The sequence below is a fragment of the Diceros bicornis genome, chromosome 21, assembly GCF_020826845.1.
Source record: "Diceros bicornis minor isolate mBicDic1 chromosome 21, mDicBic1.mat.cur, whole genome shotgun sequence".
NCBI lineage: Eukaryota > Metazoa > Chordata > Mammalia > Perissodactyla > Rhinocerotidae > Diceros > Diceros bicornis.
Window position 1 is genome coordinate 10,529,312 of NC_080760.1, and position 24,047 is coordinate 10,553,358.

Here is a 24,047-nt window from a genome sequence, read left to right on the forward strand (position 1 = left end):
TGTCTATATCTTATTGGTAGAGTTCAAGTCTATTTCCATTGAAGTCATTAAATTTCTCTTTGGTTTTTAGTTGCGTTTATTTCTTTTGTGTGTGTGTGAGGAAGATCAGCCCTGAGCTAACATCCATGCTAATCCTCCTCTTTTTGCTGAGGAAGACCAGCTCTGAGCTAACATCTATTGCCAATCCTCCTCCTTTTTTTTTTTTTTCCCCAAAGCCCCAGTAGATAGTTGTATGTCATAGTTGCACATCCTTCTAGTTGCTGTATGTGGGACGCGGCCTCAGCATGGCCGGACAAGCGGTGCGTCGGTGCCCCCCCCCCCGGGATCCGAACCCGGGCCGCCAGTAGCGGAGCGCACACACTTAACCGCTAAGCCGTGGGGCCGGCCCCTGGTTGTGTTTATTTCTTAACTTCCCCAGTTCACAGGATCCAGTGTCACCTTTACTAAAATGAGTTAAAATGAATTAATGTACCTTTAGTGTTGTTTTTAGTTTTATGGCAGGGGGAGGGAGTGTTTTTGGAGAGATGGATTAGTAAAAATCTCTCTTTGATGCCCTACATGCTCACTCATTGTTGGGAAATATCTGATTGCCTTACGTGGATGTCTGTCAGGAAGAGTGCAGGCTAAACATCTGCCAGATTCCTACTTTGCAGAGCACTGTGCTAAACATTTTAAGCTGTTACCTCCTTGTAAATTACCACCACCTGTCAAGACCCTGAAAAGTTCAGCAACTTACCCAAGGTCACATAACTCAAAAGGATGGATCAGGGAATCAAACTAGAACTTTGTGGCTTCCAAGTTTGAATTTTCTCATCATGATCTGTTTTCTCACCCCTCTCTAACTTGGCGGCGCCCATTTTAAATAGAGGAAACTAAGATTGAGAATGATTGAGTAATGTGCCTAAGCCATGCTCTTGTATTTATAACAAGTCACTGATACTTCTTACAGTATTTGTTTTTTAGCTTTTTGGAGGAGGGGATGCAAGATTAAAGTCCATACTCAGTTGTATATTTTAAATTTCATCTTTATAGAAAGACATTAGGAAACTAGTTTTATTCTCCCAATGGAAACAAAGCTCACAATTTTTTCTAACGATAAACATATATTAAATATATCATTTCTTTGCCTGTTCAAATTTGCAATAATCCTAAAATAAAGACAGTACTATTTGAAGCCAAGAAAAACATAGTTATACATGGATTATTATTGCACAAAAATGTTCCCAGGGAAATCGTCTCCCCTGAAGCCAGACTCCCACCGCAAAATGCTTCAACGAGGAGCCTCAGAGAGGGCTCTGAAGGCAGGACTCGGCAGGTGCTCTGTGGCCGCGCCTGGTCAGGTGCATCTGGTGGTACCATCAAGTCAAGGATGCTGACTCAGAGAGACCATATCACTATATAAGTTATACCTGTCCAAGCTTCTTTCACTTGTTACTCCTGTTGGAGCTTTCTTGCTGTTTCTACTGCCACACCCAGAAACAGGATCATCTGACATAGCTGAGCTGTAGCACAAAAGCATGGAGAAAACTCCCTGGGAATAATGGCTGGAATGAAGTCACTAATAATTATATGGGAGTCACCTGTGTTGTTTCTAAGAGGGCAAGGCACTTAAGCCTTGGTTGTGATGTGTATATTGTATCATCTATGCATGTGTATTTTAGTTATTTAGAGTAACACTAGCAGCTAATATTTATTGAATGCTTACTCTTTGCCTGACACGTCAAATATTTCAAGATTTATCCCCTTTAATCCTCAGAACAACTATAAGGCTGAATTTACCATTATCTTCACTTTACAAATAAAGAAACTGAGCCTCAGAGCAGTTAAGTAGCTTGGCTAAGATCGTGCAGTTAGAAAGTGTGAGAGTTTGCTTCAAACCCCATCAATCTGACTCAGGAGAGTTCACTGTTAGCCACCCACCAGTGGTTCTCAACTTTGCCTGCATGTTAGAATTACCTGGGAGCCCTCTAAAAAGTCCCTAGGCCAAGACTGTACCAAGACCAATTAAAACCTTTGGGGACAGGGCCTTGGCATCAGTATTTTTGGAGCTTTCTAGGTGATTCTAATAGGCATCCAAGGTTGAGAATCCTGGCACAATGACCCACTACTATTCCTGGTGTACTTCCAACTCCTGGGAGGCACCACTGTTTAAGAGGTATTTATAGAACACTGAGCATGATATCAATAAGTTAAGAAATTACCCATGTGCTCATGAATTTACTAATCTAGGAGAGAGATGACACATGTATTACGTTTTTCAGCTAAATAACAATACAAGGCAGCCCCAAATTGATTGGAGAGAAATACTGTAGAACCTATGATTTGAACGACAAGTTTAGGAGGTTCTCAGAGTACCAAATTAGTGTATGTATATGATATATATTTGCAATTTCCTGGTGGATGAATGGACAGAGATGATTCGTGGCTTTAATCAAATTCTCCGTAGGGTCAGTGATGCAGGAAAGGCTAAGAATCATAGCTGAGAGTTCAGAGGAGTGAAAGTTGAAGATGGGCTGGAGTGGTCAGAAAGAGCATGAGGAAGAAGATGGAACACACAAAGGGCATTGAAGGGGCTCAGCATGACAATATGAGAGGAAGGAAGGAGGAAGTCTTTCCAGATCCTGGTAAGAAAAGGAGCAAAGTTCTGGAGGTAGGAATATGTCCTCTAGTGTAAGGGTAGTGGAGAGAAGTTTTGCTTTGGGGCTCCTTGTAAGAATTTTTTTTAAACATCAGGGATGATTTTTTTTCTTCTTTTCGGGTCCCACACTAATTAATACATTCCTTTTATAAGCCTGGGAGTTAAAGGCAGAACTCTACGAAGATACGATCCCTAAAGGGGCTTGTGCAAATCCCTTTATTTTCTATTCCAGATGACACTCAGTAACAATCAGATATTACCCCCATGGGCTCCTCAGATTTCTGTGGTGATGAGGTCTCTGTTGGAGCTGTTCCCATGTCCAAGGAGAATTGAAGACACTCCCCACAATGTCCGTTTCTCTGATCTTAGGAGGGCCAGTCGAGGAGAGGTTCATCCACAGGCAAGCTCTGTAAACAGAAACTTCTCTCCTTTAAGGTAACTCAATGTGACTGGCAGTGATGACATACAATTCCACCTCTGTCTTCCTCATTTGAGCTTCCGGCAAAGAAGCAAGCAGGCAAAATTTTCCTGACATAGGGCAAGATATAAAGACTAAAGAGCATCCCATACGTTTATTCTCTTTCCTTTGTCATTCGTTTAAATCATCACTTAGAAAAAGAATGGCCTAGGCCTTGTTACACCATCCTCTCCTAATAAAAGAATAAATTCCATATGGTTAAGGGTAAAGTAAATACTCTCACACGGCAAATGACTAGGAACTCCCCACCCTTTTGGTCTGCTGAAGCATAATTACCTAAGTGTCCCTTAGAATGAGAGCTACCACTTTGGGGGATACTAATTATATGTCAGGCACTGGGCTAAAGGCATTACATATATTAGGTTATTCAATCTTTACAAACAATCCTTTGAGAAATGTGTACAGTCATGCATTGCTTAACAATGGGGATACGTTCTGAGAAATGCGTCATTAGGTGATTTTGTCATTGTGTGAAGGTTATAGAGTGTTCTTACACAAACCTACGTAGTATAGTCTACTACACACCTAGGCTGTGTGATACTAATCTTATGGGACTGCTGTCGTCTATGCAGTCTGTCATTGACCAAGATGTTGTTATGTGGCACATGACTGTCATTATTATTATCCCAAATTTATGCATGAGGGAACTCTAGCTTAGAAATGTATGTAACTTGCCTAAGGTCACACATCTAGTAAATGGTGGAGCCAGGCACACATTCAGCTCTCCTGAGTCTGAGGCACTACTGGATACCACCTCACAGTACAGATTTAATCCCAGGTTTGAAGCATGAGACTAGTACATTGAGAATGGGAGGTAATCTGATAGCAATGAATTGGAGAAGGAATTGCTGGGGTTTGGAAGGAGTAGATAGAGGCAGACACACTGATGTGGTACTTCTATATAAATAACCTCTCAATTAGTTTAGAGGTAGCCTGTTTTAACAGCTGTACTCATAAGAAGGGACTCTACAAATAAATTATGGTACATTCATCTGGCAGAAAATTACATAGCTATTAAAAAGAATGAGACAACACTATATATATGGATAAAGAAAGATGTCTGAGATGTGTTGTTAAGTAAATCAAGCAAGATATAGAATAGCCTGTACAGTATGCTACTCTTTGATTAAAAGAGAGTATGTATGCTCATGAATTTGTTGGTGAATATAAGAATATCCTTGGAAAGATACACATGAAACTGGAAATAATAGATGCCCCTGATAGAAGTGAACTGTGTGGCTAGGGGATGAGGTGGGAGCAAATAGACTTTTCGCTGGAGGTGCTGTTTTACCTGTTCAATGTTATGCCGTGTACATACATTATTATCTGCTCATCGATCAGGTATGCTGTTGGTATGATGATGAAGATGAAGTTCTCAGTGGCAACAGTGGTGTTTAAAATAAGTTTGCAAAATTTAGTTTTAGAAATCTTAGTAAAATGAGACATTTTATGAGGCAAACCAGTGAAGTGGACTCATGTTTTGGTCCTGAAGGGGAATACGCAGGCCATTGAAGGAATATATTGCTCAGCACATGTATACAGACGTTTGTATCTGTTTGTTTGAACTTATATGATTTTTCTTTGAGACTAATTTTTTAAATATAGGATCACTATCCAGCCATATTTTTAAATGGCTAAATTAGTAAGTGAATGGAAGGGATTCTATTGGATATTGGAGATATAAAATGTATGCCAATATCCAAAATGTTTTTACAAAGTATTTTCCTTACTTCTTCTTCCCCAACTCACATGCCAAATTCAGAACATCAGAAACTTGCTACTAGTGTGTGAGAAAGTTGGAATCTATACCATGTATCTTGGTTCTACACAATAACCTCTCTCCTCTTTCACTTATAATCAACATTTTGCACTTTTTAACTTAAAATAGTGCTTAATTTTTTCTACTTCTGTTCTTTCTGATAACATAAATATTACATAAACCCCAGGAGAATTGATTTTCTTTTCATGTCTGTCCATATCAAGCTCTTGAATGGATTTTGGTGAAAACACAATACTGATTTTAAGGGGGAAAAAAAAGGAAGAATTAATTTTTCACTCCTAACACTATCTTCCTCCACTGTATTGAAGAATTTTCTGGAATGTTTCTACTTGCCTTTCTTATACTGTCTCCCTGATGACAAAGATTGAATTCTCAAAGGCAAAGTCATGTTTGAAATAAGCCCAGAAGATTGAATTTTAGAAATATTAGTAGAAAGAAAGGTCAAGCATTTTATGAGGCATGCTAGATTCAGAATTATGTATAACAATTTTTCATCACATAAAAAGAAAGGTATAGACATGCTCCGAACCCATTTTTCCTACTCTTCAAAGTAACCTTTTAATTTCCCTGAGTTTTTCATTTGTTGAAAACATTTAGACATTCCTAGTCATATCAAACTTTCTTAAATTAGGAAAATTTTCTGATGCTTTTTGTATATTTACAAAAATGTGTGTGTGAGTTTTCTGAGACTTAACTCTTAGACCTCCATCTTGTGAAGTGAAGTTTCATTAGTGAGACCATTTTATATGTTGCCAAGACAGACCACTTTATATAGAAATTTCATTAAGTAGTAGATAGCAAGATGGAGAGTATTAATATGTTTAATGCTTTCTTGACATTATTTGAAAAGTCTTTAAGCCTTAGAATCATAGACATTTTTTTAGTTAAAATTGGGCTTTTCTAAAATCCAGTTATTTTAAGAGATAAGACAATAGAGACCTAACATTTGTGGCAGAACTAGAAGTAGAACACGTTTTTATTCCATATTGTGCTGATATTTCTGATACAAAACATGTTTCTTAGAAAAGAATTCTGAAAATGCAAATAGAAGCGTGAAGAACAGTCTGCATCATAGCAGCTTCTGTGCTGGCGCTCCTCAGAGTGTGGACCGCAGATTGATGCTGGCCCACAGACTGTTACTTGTCCACACTGAGAGAAGGAGAGAACTCGGCGGTGTTTAGAAACTTTTATAGTGATTTGACATTGCTACGGCCTCCAAGCACATGATCTAGTCATTCATTTTTATGTTTTTTTACGAAACTATCATTTTGGCAGAAATTGGAAATTTTAAAATCTCATCCTTCCCCACAGAGAGTTTGAAAATCACTGCTCTGGAGAATGTTTGTGAGGCTCCTGAAAGAGTTCCAAGTGGAAAAGGAGCTAGATAAGAAACCACTAACAGGTAGAGGAGGGGAGCGGGAGGAGGGAGAGGAGGCCTTGAAACCACTCGGCAGTAGACACAGCTGAGCAGAGCAGAGCAAAAGACCCAAATTGTATGTCCCATGTGAAGGGAAGGTTAATTTGCCCCTTAATAGAAAAGAAGTGCTCTCGTGGATTATGAATTCTCAGCCTTCTTTCAGCCTCCTGTGACAGAAACCAAACTCAAGCTAGCTCCAGCACAGGAAAAAAAAAAAGAGAATTCATTGGCTTGCGTAACTGGAGACTCTTGGTGTAAGCTTGTCACAGAGATTCTAGGGACTTGGGGCCATCATTCTTATTTATTCATTCATGCTGTCCCAATCCTTACTCTAACCCTCTCTCCCATCGTTTCTTTCTCGGGATTATCCCACTCTGTTCTACCACAGATGGGATTCTGCCGTGTGGTGGGGGAAGGAGAGTGGCTGTAGGTAGTGCAAGGCTTATATCACCTTCCCTTAGCCACTCCAGAGGTAAGAGGGAGCCCTTCTCTCAGAGCCCATACGTAAAACCCCAAAGGAGCACTCTGAATAGCCCCACTGATGCAATGTGTGCAATTTGGGGCCATTCATCACAGCCAAAGGGAGAGGAGAGTACTTTCGTGCACATGCCTGTGGCCCAGGGTTTGGGTTAACTTAGGATGGAAATGGGGTACTATGATCAACAGCCCCACCAGAAACCCCGAGTTGAGCGCAAGTTCTCCAAAGATAAAGGGATGATGCAGAACAAGCAAGAAAGGTTCACTGCATTATAGAGACTAATCTTTTCATGTCAAAACTAAAAGGCATGAGAAGTAGCAGGAGGTAGGAGAGATAAGAAGGAAGACAATCAGAACAAAGACAAGGAAGAAGAGCCCCCAGCAGATACTGAAGCTCTGATGGGGGATGGGGGTAGGTGTTGAGCAGCAGAGAAGCAGCGTGAGACAAAACAGAAAAGGAAAGTGGAGGGGTGGAAAGTCTTATATATTTTATTGTCCTCCGAGGACATCAGCCACGAGACAGCTTTTTAGTTCTGGAATACGGTAGATGTCAATCAGCCAGTTAGAGCTGAAAATCCTCTAACAGTTTAGAGTATACTGTTAAGCCATAGCAACTGCTTGTCAGTTATTTTATGCTTCGGCAGTTATCCAGCACAGTGTGATGAGAGCAGCGTCTGGCAAATTTTTGTTTTCCCCCAACCCCCTCTCTAGTATTACCTTATTGATATAACTTTAAAGTCGGAGTGGGTTTTTTTTTTTTCTCTAAATATGAAATACCGTTACAAAAGAATCTCTGTAAAAGATCCATTATACTGGCCTCGTGCACAAGTTTTATACCTGACATAACATTCAAGATGTATTTTTTAACATCATTTGTGTCTAGAAATCTGTTCAGAATCAGAGCCTTGGAGAAAACTGTGACTTGACATCTTGTTTGAGTCTTTGAATGGTGGGCTCTGGAGTTAATCTATTCACAAATACCTGAACTCATGAGAGCAGACTCTCTCACATGCCGTGAACATGTTCGTGCAGGTGAGGCAGGGCCAGTGCCGGCTGACAGATGGTGCTGTGGCTCATGGTAGAAACCCTCGATCAAATGTGGACCCGGAAAAAGAAGCTGTGCTCAGGTGAACCTGTTTAGCTGTCAATCAGTGCTGCTGAAATTGTGGTCCTGGAACCAGCAGCATCAGCATCACATGGAAGCTTAAGAGAAATGCAAACTCATGGGCCCCCTTCCCTGGTGGGGAATCTCTGGGCATGGGGCTCAGGAATCCGTATTTAACAAGCTCTCCAGGTGATTTTATGTACCTAAAGGCTGAGAGGCACTGGTATAAATAGTGGCAGACTATCCAATTGGAAAAGCCCAAAAGGTGGTTGTAGGAACGAGACTGAGGTTTGGGTGAGAAGACAAGACTAGAGCTAAAAGGAGTGATCGTCACAGACCATTGAGTTATATGCCCATTCTGGGAACGGCTGGCCCAGACTGCAGTAATAACTGCCGAACTAGTCTCTTGGCCTCTTTCTCCCCTCTTTCTGTTTAATCTCAACCCATCTGTCAGTGACCTTCATAAAGTGTAAATCTGATCACGTCACTCACCTTCTTGAAATTCTTCTGTGATTCCAAATTGACAGAAAGATAGAGTAGAAACTTCTTAGATTATCACATGAGGCTTTTCATTGTTTAATTCCATTTCTTCATTAATGACTTATGTTCCAGCGAAAAGAACTACTCAGTTTTCTGAGTAGTTTAGTAATTTAGAAGTTTAGTGATATATTCCTACAGTCTTAATTTTTATTGCAAATAGTGTTTCTTCTAACTGGAATATTCTTCCTTTGTCTGCCATTTCTACTCGTATTTAACCTTTGTGATTTAGCCCCCCAAATTTTATCCTCTATGATATAGTCCTTGATACCTTTTGCCAGTTAACCACTTCCCCAATAGCAACTATTTTATTGCATTTTAATTATTTACTGTATGAGTCTACCTCTAAACTGAGATGCTAGAAACTAGTGATCTGTTGTAGTCATCTCAGTGTCTACTGCAGCCTGATATACCTATGGCAGTTGGAACAATGCCTGGCACATAGCAGTGAATGTTTTTAGGATGTACGAATGAACAGAAACCCACACCAAACCTACTGCAGAAGACTTTACATACTCTATCTGGTGGCAAATACTACTTTACAAAAAGATTTACTTAAGTATGGAGATACTATTTATCCAAGATCAGATATTCAATATCTTAGGATAAAATCCTGAGTTTAAAATTACATTATAATACTGGTGATAGAGCTGGTAAAAAGACCCAGTGTTTGGAATGCTTACCCCAGTGTCCCTCTAGTGACCCTGACTGATACTTAAAGGAGGACTGGGTTATGAAGTTCATTTTCATTGAGCTTTGACATGTGACAGCTGTACAAAGGCAAAGATTTTCAGTTAATTGACGTTTGAAGTTGTTTTTTAGTAATCTTCATCATCTTTAAGAGGTTTACTTCTATTCCAAATTCATTTAAACTTTTAAAAATCAGCAATGACTGAATTTTATTGGATTTCTATTTAGCTTAGTTACTATGATGGTTTTTCTCCTTTAAGTTTTGATGTAATAAGTTATATTGATGTAATGCCTAATATTGGACCATTTTTGCATTCCTGTACCATATCTTCCTCGGTCAAGGCGTTATTCTTATAGTAATGTATTACATCTGCTAACATTTCATCTGGATGTTTTGCATTTATCTTCCTAAGAGTAATGGGCGTCTATTGTATGCATGTAAATATTGAGCCATGTAACTCTTTATTATGTGCTAGAAATCATTTGAAATAAGCATTGAATCAGGCTTCCCTCAAAGGTTGAATTTAGGCACAAGAGTTCCGACAGGTCTACCAAGTCAGGAATCATGGTAGCTAACATTTATTAAGTGCTTACTTTGTGCTAGTTACTCTTTTAGCTGCTTTTTATGTATTAACTCATTTACATCCTATGACATGCCGATGAAACAGAATTATTATTATCTTCATCTTGGGGCTGGGGAATTGAGACACAGAGACATGAAGTACTCAGGGTCACATACATGGTAAATGGTAGAGTCAGGATTTGAACTCGGGCATTCTGGCTCTGGAGCCTACACTCTTCACCATCGTGCAGTATTTCCTCAGCATGATACTGGGAGAAAGAGAAACACAAATCCCAGGGGTTATTTGTTCAAAGACAGAATCTGACATAATCATTGCTAATAACTTATGATTGACTATTTAAACAATGTAGAATTTATAAGAGAAATACCATAACTACATATCATCTCTTAACATAATATAGATTGGAGGAATAGCTGTATTTAACTATTTAAAAACTTAAATATTACCAAAGTAATACTTGTTCTTTTTATCTTTTCAGCAATCTTGACACAGAAGAGCTATGTGGTAAGTTCCTTTAAGACCAATTGAACTCATTACTTGCTTTAGAATGAAAAAGAACACTGTCTTTTATATTTCTACATACTTTGAAATTAATGTCATAGATTAGGACTTCTGGAATAAAATAAAAGATAATCAAGATCTCAAGGGATTTCTTTATCAGTGAGTTTTGCTCAAGTGTATATTTCACTGAGGAAAGAGTTGGGCCTCATAAATTTGTTAATGGAAGGAGAATTGTTATTGAAATTGGTATAATTAGTTTCAGAAGAGCAAATTCTCCACCACTTTAAATATATTTTTAAATTGGTGTTTAATAAAACTTCATTATTCTCTTCAAATATATTGTGCAGAGCCTTTTGTTAGTGTTTTTCAAAGCTGACCCTTTGACATGTAAAAACAACTTTGTCCCATACCTGCCTAAACCATTCTGGAATTTTAAATGTCACTTGCAAAACAAGTGATTCAATGGCTAGAGAGAAATCTTTTTAAATTCCTGATGTAATGACCTCTTCATTTATTTTCTTCATCTTTGTGGTTGGAAACAAAAGTCAAAGGTTACAAAAGTAGGAATGCAAATTTTGTTTGTTTGTTTGTTTTTTGTGAGGAAGATCAGCCCTGAGCTAACATCCATGCCAATCCTCCTCTTTTTGCTGAGGAAGACAGACCCTGGGCTAACATCCGTGCCCATCTTCCTCCACTTTGTATGGGACGCAGCCACAGTATGGCCTCACAAGCGGTGCATTGGTGTGCGCCCAGGATCTGAACCCAGGCCGCCAGCAGCGGAGCGCATGCACTTAACTGCTACTCTACGGGGCCGGCCCCAGGAATGCAAATATTTTTTAGATTTATTTTTTGTTATGAAAAAGTTATGAAGCATTGTAAGACTATTCAATTTGAAACAGCCATATTTCTCTGAAAACTGGAAGGTTTCAAGTTTTACATTTTAAGAAAAATGTAAAAGGTAACCCCTTCGTCCAAGTTTCATATTATTTTCTAGGCTACTTAAAATAATTTCGATGATTAGAGATGAGTTTCTTTGAAACTCTGAATTAAAGCCACGAGCACTTTCTGAATATCTTGTAATTCTTACAGATTTAAAGTTTACCAAAACCATCAAAAAGCCATTTTATAATACTCAGGAGTGCTTATCTCACATTTCATCAAAATGGTGGTGCAACACCAAGAGATGTCATGCCAGGACAAAATGTCAGAATACAGGATTTCAAGACAGTAACTCTGAACAACACGGATATGATAATCACCAACCAGTAGCTTTCAAATTTTCTAATGGTCGGGAAAAGCTGTTTCCTGTCCCTGCGTAGTGTCTATCATCTCACATTCAGTGAGAAGAATCCAACTGAAAAGCAAGATACATTTATACTGAAATAAAGTTCTTTGGCACCAAAGCAAGTCACGCTTTAGTTGGTTATGAAACACTAGTAGAGAAAAACAGGGAACATCCTGACATGCTGTCACACGCAATCAGACCATGACCCATCCACACGCGGGTATTAAACTGTTCTAGGTGGGCAAAGGGGCCCATGTGGACCAATGGCCACCAGGCTTTATGATGAATAGCAATCACAATAAAGGTGAAATTGTGGTCCATTCTCATCCATGCACAGATAGTCCCTGCCAGTGGAGAGATGAAATAGAGAACTGAGTAGATTATATTGATAATTTCATGAGGATGGGAGACCCATTTGCCTCAAATGCCTGGATGTGTCAGACCAAAATAAACATCTCTTCAAATCATCTAGATAATTCTTTTTGTTTTCTGCTTAACATTGCTTAAGTAGGCAAGGCTCATGAGAAAGCAAACAGTTATAAGGGCTTTTAAGATAATATTTAGTGGCTCTTCTTTACTTGCTATGTTACTTACCTATTGTCATTAAAGAATATTACATTATCTTCTATCTTAGTATGATAGTATATCTCCACTTGATCATCTACAATAAAAGTGATTTTAATTTGTCTTCTATAATAATAGAACTACATTAGGAACCTACTCTGTAGTTATTGAAAAAGCTTTGACTATGATTTTCTCTCATAGTGTTAGTTGGAGAACCTAGGATATGGGTTTTTTTTTTTTTTTTGTGGTTAGCATTTTTTAGCAACAAACTATTTTTTAATTAAGGTATGTACAATTTTTTGAGGTAACAATTGGTTTATAACATTATATAAATTTTGAGGTGTACATCATTATATTTTGACTTCTGTATACACTACATTGTGTTCACCACCAAAATTCTAGTTGCCATCCATCACCATACAGATGTGCCCCTTTACCCCTCTCGCCCTTCCTAAACTCCTCTTCCTCTCTGGTAACCACCAATCTGTTCTTTATCTATTTCTTTGTTTGTCTTTGTTGTTTTATCTCCCACATATGAGTGAAATCGTACAGTATTTATCTTTCTCCATGTGACTTATTTTGCTTAACATAATACTGCCAGGGTCCATCCATGTTGTCACAAATGGCAAGACTTCATCTTTTTTATGACTGAGTAGTGTTGCATTGTGTATATAAACCACATCTTTTTTATCCATTCTTCTGTCAGTGGGCACTTAGGTTGTTTCCAAGTCTTGACTATTGTAAATAATATTGCAATGAACATAGGGCTGCATATATCTTTTCAAATTAGTGTTTTTGTGTTCTTTGGATAAATACCCAGAAATGGAATAGCTGGGTCATATGGTAGTTCTAGTTTGAATTTTTTGAGGACTCTCCATACTGTTTTCCATAGTGGCTGCACCAATTTACATTCCCACCAGCAGTGTACAAGTGTTACCTTTGCTCCACATCTTCTCCAACACTTGTTACTTCTTGTGTTTTTCGGAAGAGGCATTCTAACGAGCTTGAGGTGATATCTCATTGTAGTTTTGATTTTCATTTCCCCAATAATTAGTGATGTTGAACATCTTTTCATGTACCTGTTGGCCATCTGTATATCTTCTCTGGAAAAATGTCTGTTCAGACCCTCCATTTTTTAATTGGGTTATTTTTCTTGTTGAATTGTATGAGTCCTTGATATATTTTGGATATTAACCTCTTAACAGATATATGAATTGAAATATCTTCTCCCAGTGAGTAGGTTGTCTTTTCATTTTGTTGATGGTTTCCTTTGCCATGCAGAAGCTTTTTGATTTGATATAGTCTCACTTGTTTATTTTTTTCTTTTGTTTCCCTTGCCTCAGGAGACATATTCAAAAAGATATACCTAAGACCGATGTCAAAGACTGTACTGCCTATGTTTTCTTCTAGGACTTTTATGGTTTCAGGTCTTACATTCAAGTCTTTAATCCATTTTGAGTTATTTTTTGTATTTGGTGTAAGATAATGGTCTACTTTCATTCTTTTGCATGTGGCTATTCAGTTTTCCCAACACCATTTATTGAAGAGACTTTCCTTTCTCCATTGTATGTTCTTGGATTCATTGTCAAAAATTAGCTGTCCGTAGATGTGTGGGTTTATTTCTGGGCTCTCTCTTCTGTTCCATTGATCCTTGTGTCTGTCTTTCTGCCTGTACCATACTGTTTTGATGGCTATAGCTTTGTAGTATACTTTGAGATCAGGGAGTCTGATACCTCCAGCTTTGTTCCTTTTTCTCAGGATTGCTTTGGCTATTGGAACTCTTTTCTTGTTCCATGTAGATTTTAAGATTCTTTGTTCTATTTCCATGAAAAATGTTGTTGGGGTTTTGATAGAGATTGCATTGAACCTGCAGATTGCTTTAGGTAATATGGACATTTTAACTATGTTTATTCTTCCAGTCCATGAGCATGGAATATCTTTCCATTTCTTTGTGTCATCTTTGATTTCTTTCAACAATGTCTTATAGTTTTCAGCGTACAGATCTTTCACCTCCTTGACTAAATTTATTGCTAGATATTTTATTCATTTTGTTGTGATTGTAAGTGGGATCGTATTGATTTCTCTTTCTGCTAGTTTATTGTTAATGTATAGAAATGCGACTGATTTTTGTGTGTTGACTTTGGACCCTGCAACTCTTCTATCTTTGTTAATTATTTCTAATAGTTTTTTAGTGTATTCTTTAGAGTTTTCTATACATAAAATCATGTCATCTGCAAATAGTGACTGTTTTACTTCTTCCTTTCCAATCTGGATACCTTTTATTTGTTTTTCTTGCATAATTGGCTCTGGCTGGGACTTCCAATACTATGTTGAATAAGAGTGGTGAAAGTGGGCATCCTTGTCTTGTTCCTGTTCTTAGAGGGATAGCTTTCAGTTTTTCACCACTGAGTATGATGTTGGCTGAGGGTTTGTCATATATGGCCTTTATTATGTTGAGGTACTTTCCTTCTATACCCATTTTATTGAGAGTTTTTTTCAGAAATGAATGTTGAATCTTGTTAAATGCTTTCTTTGTGTCTATTGAGATGATCGTGTAATTTTTTTTAGTTCATTTCATTAATGTGGTGTATCATGTTGATTGATTTGCGGATGTTGAACCATCCCGGCATCTCTGAAACAATCCCACTTGATTGTGGTGTATGATCCTTTTAATGTATTGTTGTATTTGACTTGCTGATATTTTTTGAGGATTTTTGCATCTATGTTCATCAGTGATATTGGCCAGTAATTTTCTTTTTTGTGTTGTCCTTGTCTTGATTTGTTTTAGGGTAATATTGGCCTCATATGATGAGTTAGCAAGCATCCCATCCTCCTCAGGTTTTTGGAAGAGTTTGAGAGGGATAGGTATTAAATCTTTGAATGTTTATAGAATTCACAGAGAAGGCTTGTAGTCCTGGACTTTTGCTTTTTGGAGGTTTTTTATTAATGTTTCAATCTCTTTATTGTGATTGGTCTATTCAGTTTCTCTATTTCTTCTTGATTCAGTTTTGGGAGGTTATATGATTCTAAGGATTTATCTACTTTTTCTAGGTTATCCAACTTGTTGGTATGTAGTTTTTCATATTATTCTCTTATAATCCTTTATTTCTGTGGTATCCATTGTAATTTCTCCTCTTTCATTTCTGATTTTGTTTACTTGATCCTTCTCTTTTTTTCTTAGTGAGTCTAGTTTAGGGTTTGTCCATTTTGTTTATCTTTTTAGAGAACATGCTCTTAGTTTCATTGATCCTTTCTATCATCTTTTTAGTCTCTATTTCATTTATTTCCACTCTGATTTTTATTATTTCCCTCCTTTGACTGACTTTAGGCTTCATTTGTTCTTCTTTTTATAGTTATTTTAGATGTAGTGTTGGATAGTTTATTCGAGATTTTTCTTGTTTTTTGAGGTAGGTCTGTATTGCTATCTACTTCCCTCTTAGTACCACTTTTGCTGCAGCCCATAAGTTTGGGTATATTGTGTTTTCATTTGTCTCCAGGTATTTTTTTATTTCTCCTTCAATTTCTTCATTGATCCAATAGTTGTTCAGTAGCATGTTGTTTAGTCTCCACATTTTTGTGACTTTTCCAGCTTTCTTCTTGTAGTTGATTTCTGGTTTCATACCATTATGGTCCAAAAAGATGCTTGATATGATTTCAGACTTCTTAAATTGTTTGAGACTTGTTTTGTTTCCCAACATATGGTCTATCTTTGAGAATGTTCCGTGTGCACTTGAGAAGAATGTCTATTCTGCTGTTTTTGGATCGAATATTCTATATGTATTTATTGAGTCCATCTGGTCTAGTGTTTCATCTAAGGCCAGTGTTTCCTTGTTGACTTTCTGTCTGGATCATCTATCCATTGATGTAAATGGGATGTTAAAGTACCCTACTATTATTGTGTTACTCTCTATTTCTCCCTTTAGGTCTGTTAATAGTTGCTTTATTTACTTTGTTGCTCCTATGTTAGGTGCATATATCATAATAAGTGTTACGTCTTCTTGGTGGAATGTCCTTTTTGTCATTATATAATGTCCATCTTTGTCCCTGGTTATCTTTTTTGGCTTGAAGTCTATTTTGTCTGATATAAATATTGCTGCACCCACTTCCTTTTGGTTGCCATTTTCTTGGAGTTTCATCTTCCATCCCTTCACTCTGAGCCTGTGTTTGTTTTTAGATCTGAGATGTGTTTCCTGGAGGAAGCGTATTGTTGGGTCTTGTTTTTTAATCCATCCAGCTACTCTGTGTCTTTTGATTGGTGAATTCAATCCATTTACCTTTAGAGTGATTATTGATATATGAGGGCTTAATACTGCCATTTTATCTTATATTTTCTGGTTGTTCTATATTTCCATTGTTTCTTTTTCCTTGTGTTTTCTATCTGCCATTTCAGTTTGGTTTTCTGTGATGTGTTTCTCAGTTTCCTCTTTATGTTTTGTGTCTCTGCTATGGATTTTTGTTTTGTGGTTACCATGAGGTTTGTTTAAATGTCTCATAGGTAAGATAGTCATTTTTCTGCTGATAGAATCTTATATCCATATTCCTATGCAGGTTCCCTCCTTTTCATCTTCCCCATCTATATTTTTGTTGTCACAAATTATCCGTTTTGTATTGTGAGTTTGTGACCAAGTTGAAGTGGTTATAGTTATTTTTAATGCTTTCTTTCCCTTTAACCTTTATGTTGTAATGGAGTGTTTACTAACCTATTCTAATATAGAGTAGCAATTTTCTGATTCTGTCTATTTATCACCTTGCTCACAGCTTTTTATACCTTTGCCTTTTTGTTTCAGGTAGGAGAGCTCCCTTCAACATGTCTTGTAAGGCAAGTTGTAGTGGTGATGAACTCCCTGAGCTTTTGTTTGTCTGGGAAAGCCTTTATTTCTCCTTCATATCTGAAGGATAACTTTGCTGAATAGCGTATTCTTGGCTGACATTTTTTATCTCTAAATATTTTGAATATATCATGCCACTCTCTCCTGACCTGTAGATTTTCTGCTGAGAAATATGCTGATAGTCTTTTGGGGGTTTTCTTATAGGTTATTGTGTTTTATTTCCCTGGCTGCCTTTAACATTCATTCTTTGTCGTTGACTTTTGACAATTTTATTATTGTGTATCTTGAAGAAGGTCTTTTTGCATTGAGATAATTGAGTGTTTTACTAGCTTCATGGATTTTATATCCATTCTTTCCCCAGGTTTGGGAAGATCTCAGCTATTATTTCTTTAAGATCTCTGCTCCCTTCTCTATCTCTCTCCCTCCCTTTTCCTCTCCTTCTGCAATACCCATTATCCTTATGTTGCCCTTTCTAAAGGAGTCAGATAATTCTAAAAATGTAGAATTTCTGCATCTAAAAAAAAAACTTAGTTCTCTCTCCTCTTCTACCTGCATTATTTCTAGGTTTCTATCTTCTAGCTCACTAATTCTCTCTTCCATATAATCTGCTCTATTTCCAATGCTTTCTAATGCATTCTTCATCTCATTTATTGAGTTCTTCAGCCTCAGAATTTTTGTTTGGTTCTTTTTTAGTGTTTCAGTCTCTTTGGTAAAGTATTCCTTCTGTTCATTGATTTTATTCCTGAGCTCACTGAACTTCCTTCCTGAGTTTTCTTGTAGATCACTGAGTTTCCTCATCACAGCTATTTTTGAATTCTTTACCAATTAAATCACATCTTCCATAACTTTATTTGGTTTGTGGAGAATTGTTATTTTCTTTTTGTGATGCTGTGTTACCATGGCTTTTTGTGGTACTTGCTGAGTTATTCCTCTGCTCGTGCATTTTGTTGTGGAAATACTTTTCTCATTTAGATATAGTTTTGTTTGTTTTGATTCCAACTATTCAACCAATTGGAGGTTAGAGGCCTTTCTTTTGTTTTTCAGCAGGTGGTGTTATAGTGCTAGTTTTTGGTTTCTCTTACCTGAGCTGCCTCTGGCTATATCTGAGAGCCTGCACATTCCACCCTCCACTGCCTCTACTGGGGGTGTTGCCTGTACTGTCATCATCACTACCTGTGCCTCTGGGTGTCACTGAAGACTTGCTGTTGCTGGTGTTGCTGTGGTCACTGGCTTTGCTGCTAGGGGTACAAGAATGGCTGATGCCTCTGCTACATCTCAGATCACCTGAGTCAGAAGTTCCACTGCTGTGGTAGAGGGGAGGGAAGAGAGGGAGCTGGCTTTACAGGGCACTACCTCTGCTATTGTTTGACACTATGTGGTTGCAGGCACCTCTGCAGTGGGGATGTCAGAGTTGTGTGCCTCCCTCCACTGCTGCTTCTACCAGGCTCGGAGCCACAGTTCGGGGTCTGGGATCATGGGCCTCCACTTATGCTTATGCTTCTCTCTCTGTGGCCACTGGTGGAGCCACGGCTGGCTGACCAGAGTTGCATGTGCTCCTCTGCTGTTGCCCACTGGGTTCTCTGGGGCTGGGGGTGGCTGGCTCAGGTACCATGGCCAGGGGTCCAGGGTCCTGGGCACTGCCTCTCCTGTTCCCCTGTTTTTCCTCCTCTATATGCTCCAATCCACCCACCTTCATATGTACCAATATGTGGCTCTTTTGGTGTCCTGGTGTGTTGGACAATGTAGCCTTTGTGGGGTTATGGGTGTTTTAATCACTGTAGATTGAATAGGAGAGACAAGGGGATCCTCTCATACCCCCATGATGATGATGTCCAGTATGTGGGGTTTTAATTCAACAAAATTGCTATATATTTTTAAACCCAGTGATTATACTCCCAATCATGTGTTATAATCCTTTGCCTCTGTTCAAGAATATGCATTTTAATTTCCAGAGAGTAGTTTCACTTCTCATTGTTTTGTGAATATAAAGTAAATATTTAAGTTGGATTCTAATCAAAACCAAATGCTTCAGTGCTAGTAAGTGAAATATGTTGACTTACACCCCACACAAATTCCCCCTTGTGCATGGGAGGGACAGCACTTGATTGGCATGGAAAGCAGATTTCTATGCTCTTTCATAGAGCCAATTAAAAGGTCCAGGTATCTAAAAATTTCATTCTGTTGCTTTTACTTATTTTGTCAATTTACTGAATTATGGACCCTAGAACTCATAATCTATTAAAATAAAGTATTTCTTTTTTAAAATGTATTTTTAATTAAATATTACTTTCAGAATTTTAAAAAATTTAATGATATGGAATTATGTAGGTACATAAGACATACCTTATACCTTATATAAGGTATATAAGACCAAGTCTTTCACTCCTTTTTCCTTGATACTGATCTCCACTGCTAACTACTTGGAACATATCCTTCCAGACATTTTTATGCATATATTAACATTGATATATATGTATATGTATTTTTTCTAATAGTGAGATCATACTGTATGCTCAGTGCAGCTGCATACTCTTCTACCTCATTTTATTTGAAAAGGTTGTATAGTGCCCCATTTATGTTAACTTTTTCAACCAAGTCTCTTTTAATGGATTTTCAGGTTGTTTCCAACTTCCCTCTGGGACAATCAGCATTGAAGTAAATACCCTTGTTTGTATCATCTTCGCACCCTTGCCTGAGTAGTTCTGTATGGCAGATTACTAAAAGTGTAATTAGTCAGAAGTCCTTCCAATGTGTACACCCACCGGTAGTGTATAGTCGTGCCACATTTCTTCACTCTTCACATAATTGTGAAGGCCTTTCCAAATAGCAGGTTTAGGTCCTTATCTTTCCTATTAGTCAATACATAACTCAATTTTATTTAGGTAATTATGCTTGAACTCAAGCATTGAGTCTTTGGTTTTCTACTCGTGCCATCTTTTAGCCTGTGATCTAAAATCTGTCAAAAGCAAAATTATTACTTTCCTGACCTATCCAGTTTATAACTGTTTTTATAACCTTACTCATTTTTACTGAGCTCTTTTGCAAATGTTGAACTTTGTAGCTAAGTATTTTGAGATATTTATAGATGAGTGAAGAATAATTGCAATGAAAGTTCATGTAGCTAGAATGCTTGATCTGAAAGCTTCATGAGCAAGGTTGAATATATTCAATAATCTAACCTATCTAGTTAGTTGTTATCTACCAAATATTAAACTATTTTAAAAGTTAGATAAAGTCTATAAATAGGATTATAAAAACTGAGAGTATAGGAAACTCCCATTAAAAAACTTATAAGCTTCATATGGAAGGTTCCTTTAAGTAACTGTGCCCAAAGCCCCTCTGGTGAGACTACAGAGGAGCACCAGCTTGCATTGCCAGAGCCTGGGCACTGCTGAGGGGCTGTGCCGCCAAATCTGGATACTAGAAACTCAGAAGTCTGTATTCCTCTTCCAGGCTGTTAGAGCTTGGCTACCTGGCACATTTATAAAATCAACAAAAAAGAGTTATGTACAGTTTGAGTGACACTGATCTGCATCTCCTCAAAATAACCCATATTCTTAAATCACCAACTTGCATCCCTATTGAGAGCATAGGTTCTCTTTCCCTCCCTCGCTCCCTCCACAGTTATTTTCTTTCCTATCTACCATACTGCCTGGGAAGCTATGGCAAGGTTCATACTGTGGGGTTCATCTGAACTCATGAGGATGCTTTGTGAGACCAATTCCAGTGCAGCCTTTGTAATAGCTGTGCGTCCTCTGGTTCTGACTTGGAAATATCAGGCCAGACCTGAAAACTCAGCAACTTGGAGGGCTGAGATGCAGAATAGAAAAAACTCTGTAATTTGATCATGCAACACCATCAATTAAGTCCTGTAGCAAAGGGAGACACTAAGCCTTATTAGTTAGCATTTTATTAAAGATGTTGCATTGAAAATCCACAAGGATATAATTTGCTTTCTGACAGATAACTTGTTGAATACATCTGTTTATAAATCATGCTCTACTCTTTCATTATAACCAGTGCCAGACTCTTCTTACTTCTCAAAGCTTCTTCACTTACACTGATCAGGATCGGTTCTCACACATTTCCATATGTGCCATACCACTCTATTTGGCTCTGGCCCATGGTACCCACATGCAGGATTCAAAAAAATTAGGTCTTTTCTCCAGGAAGCTATTCTAGTTGCCAAAGGATGAGTTTTAAGGAACAAATATTCTGAATCTTTCTTTCTTTCTAATGCTATAATTTAAGGACAAAACAAATTTACCAGTTCACGTTGGCACCATGGGTCCAATAAGGAACATGAGTCACAATAGCAGGAATAAAACATTGGTCTAAGCTCAGCCACTTCCAAAGCCATCACAAACCCTCCTTCCCTGCTTGCCACATCTTGGGGTATGCAAATACTGCTGACATTTCAGGATCCTGCCGACTTCCACCTCGTGGCTTTGGTATGACGCATGGTCCTTGTTTTGTGATGAAATCACTCCTGGAAATTGATGCTAATTCTTATCTCTCCTGATGGTGTGTCATCGACATTCCCCAAACCTCCCACAGTGTATCTAGGATAACCTTTTTAATAGAAAAATTTGAGGATGTCACTCTCCTTTTCAAAATTGTTCCATGGCTTCCCATTGTCCATAGTGGTTTTGAGATTTAATCTGCATCCTAATCTCCTAGCAAGCCTGTTTTTTTTTTTTTTTTTTAAAAAAAGGTTATTCCTAGGCCTCAACCCAAAGATTCTGATTTAGTAGAGGAGACCTTATTAATAATTTTCATTTCTAACAAGTATTCTAGAGCAGTGCTTTTCAAACTCAAATATGCCTGCAAATCACCTGGGGTCTTATTAAAATGCAGATTCTGACTCAGTAGGTCTGAGGTGGGCTTGAGATGCTGTGTTGTGACAAGATCCCAGGTGATGCTGATGCTGCTGGCCCACAGACCACAGTTTGAGCAGTGAGGCTGTAGAGAATTCTCTTGAGAGTCTGATGCAGATGGTCAAAAACATTGACCTAGACTTGAGGGTAAAATTCAGAGTGCCTAGCAAGGAAAATTTCCAACAGATCCAACTTCCTCTCTCATCACTGATTTTTAGCATCCTGCTTCCTTGCTGCCTTTTCTCCTTAAATTTCTCCCAATCCTGTCCTTTGTGTCCTGGCAATGCTGAATGACACAGACCCTGCAGACATGACAAGATATCACCTGCTTCTATGCCTTTGTTCACCCTCCCTCTGATTATTCAGCAGAGTAAGTTCTGTTCACCTGTTAATTCAGTCCTTGTCAGCATCTCCTCTGTGAAGCTCTCTCTGACCTACTCCAGGCAGATCTGGGCATTCTTTGCCCTACATTTTGATTACACCTTGTACCTGGGCTCTGAACCATTGTCTTGAACAGGATCACGGGTAGGGCAGTTGTTTGTTGAAATGTTTATTTCCTCTACCTGATTGTAGGCTCCTTAAAGATAGAGGCTCTGTCTTTTCATCTTTGTATTCTAAGCTCCTAAGATAGCACCTGGTGCATAGAAGACACTAAATAAATGTGTGTTAAGTCATGGATTATGTAAATGAACCTTCACTATGGTGAAGTGGAGGAAAAATTCTCTCCATTTATCTGTGTTAAATGTCTCTGGCTCTTTTATCTAACTTCCCTCTTTGAGTTCATTGGAGCCCTACTTGCTGTGGCACGTGTCCCTCAGTGAATAAGTTATAAAACAATTTGGGTGACACTGAGCTAGCTGCACCGCCTCAAAATAACCCTTACACTTAGATTCACAACTTAAGTTCCTATCCAGGGCTTAGGTGTTGTAATTCTCTCTCTCCTCAGAGTTATTTTCTTTATGATCTAGCATATTGCTTGGGGAGTGGTTTTATTTGTTTGTTTTTCTCTTTGGATAGTTGAGACGAAGGAATGGATGAGTGAAGGAAGGAATGAGGCTAGATGGGTGTCAGATCCAAAGCCTCTGGTCATTATCTTACGTGCCTCATCAGAATATGCCTGCATTGGTTGATTTCAAAATAGAAAGACAGCTTTTATTCTCTCCAGGGACCTTCACTGATCAAGCCAAATATCTTGTCTATGAATGAAATATTTATTTTAAAAGGTGGTTTTCCTTTTTGTATTTTTTATAACTGCTTTTGTAGCACCAAATTCTTTTGTTTTCACTTTATATGTTTCTGGCTGCTTGCATTTAAAATCCTCATTACAGTCTTCCTTGAGTCTTGTATACATTAAAATAAATAAAAATGTACTAACAACTTCACCATTTTGCATTTTTCTTTACACTTTTTGCTTGTTTCATCTTAGTATGGACTCTATTCTGATACTGATTATCTTTCCAATTTAAGAATATTCTATATCCACATTAACTGCTTGCTGATTCTGCAAGAGTTTTATCCACAGGGACTTTGTTTGTTACAGATAATTGCATGGACAAGGTCAGACATCTTTGTCAACACTGTCAGAAAGTCAACATCATAACCAAGAATTAAAATGTAATTTTGAGGCAGGTATTTAAGGAATATCTGCTTGCTTATCTTCCAACTAGTCCCCCTAAAAGTACCTTTATATGACATGATTTGCACCACACTATTTTTTTAAAGAATGCATAATCAGAAATGCATTTGCTTTTTGTCAAAAACAAGTCATTTGTTTTTAATCCATGTGTACACAGACTATATTTTGACAACCATAATCTAGAACTGATTTATTGCTCACCTGTGTTTTCTTTCTACTTGGAAGTCTGCACATTTTACTAAGAAATGAGTCAATGATACTTCCCATTTGTTATTCATATCAATGTCAACAAATAATTCCATCTGGAGTTTTAAATTAATCAAGAAAGTTTCCATCAAATGCTCAAATTTATCTCAGTGATCTCAAATGGCTTATATGTGATTATATTTACCATTCAGTTTAATTCCATAAATACTTATGGCACATTAAAGAGAGGGAATAATAAACTACAGTTCATCCAAAGATAAGTTCTTAGGAATGCTGAGGTCTGTTGATTTTCTAGTAACTGAAAGTTCTAGGTCTTTTCAATATATGACTTTCTATGAATTTTTGTTAGGCTAGATCTGTCATTTCAGAAATATATAAATTTCTATGAGTAAATATAAAGTTTTACATTTATCTGTCTTCTATATTTCAACTTACTAGTTTG

At 37.7% G+C, this 24,047-nt stretch overlaps 1 protein-coding gene across 1 annotated transcript in view; it reads left to right on the top strand.

The window, feature by feature from the left end:
* The window catches only part of NECAB1 (N-terminal EF-hand calcium binding protein 1), a 166,054-nt gene that overhangs the window by 54,182 nt on the left and 87,825 nt on the right, over window positions 1–24,047 (top strand). Inside the window, exon 4 of the mRNA XM_058564565.1 lies at window positions 10,185–10,210. Within this exon, the coding sequence (XP_058420548.1) occupies window positions 10,185–10,210 (26 nt within the window). The remainder of the gene's footprint in view (window positions 1–10,184; window positions 10,211–24,047) is intronic.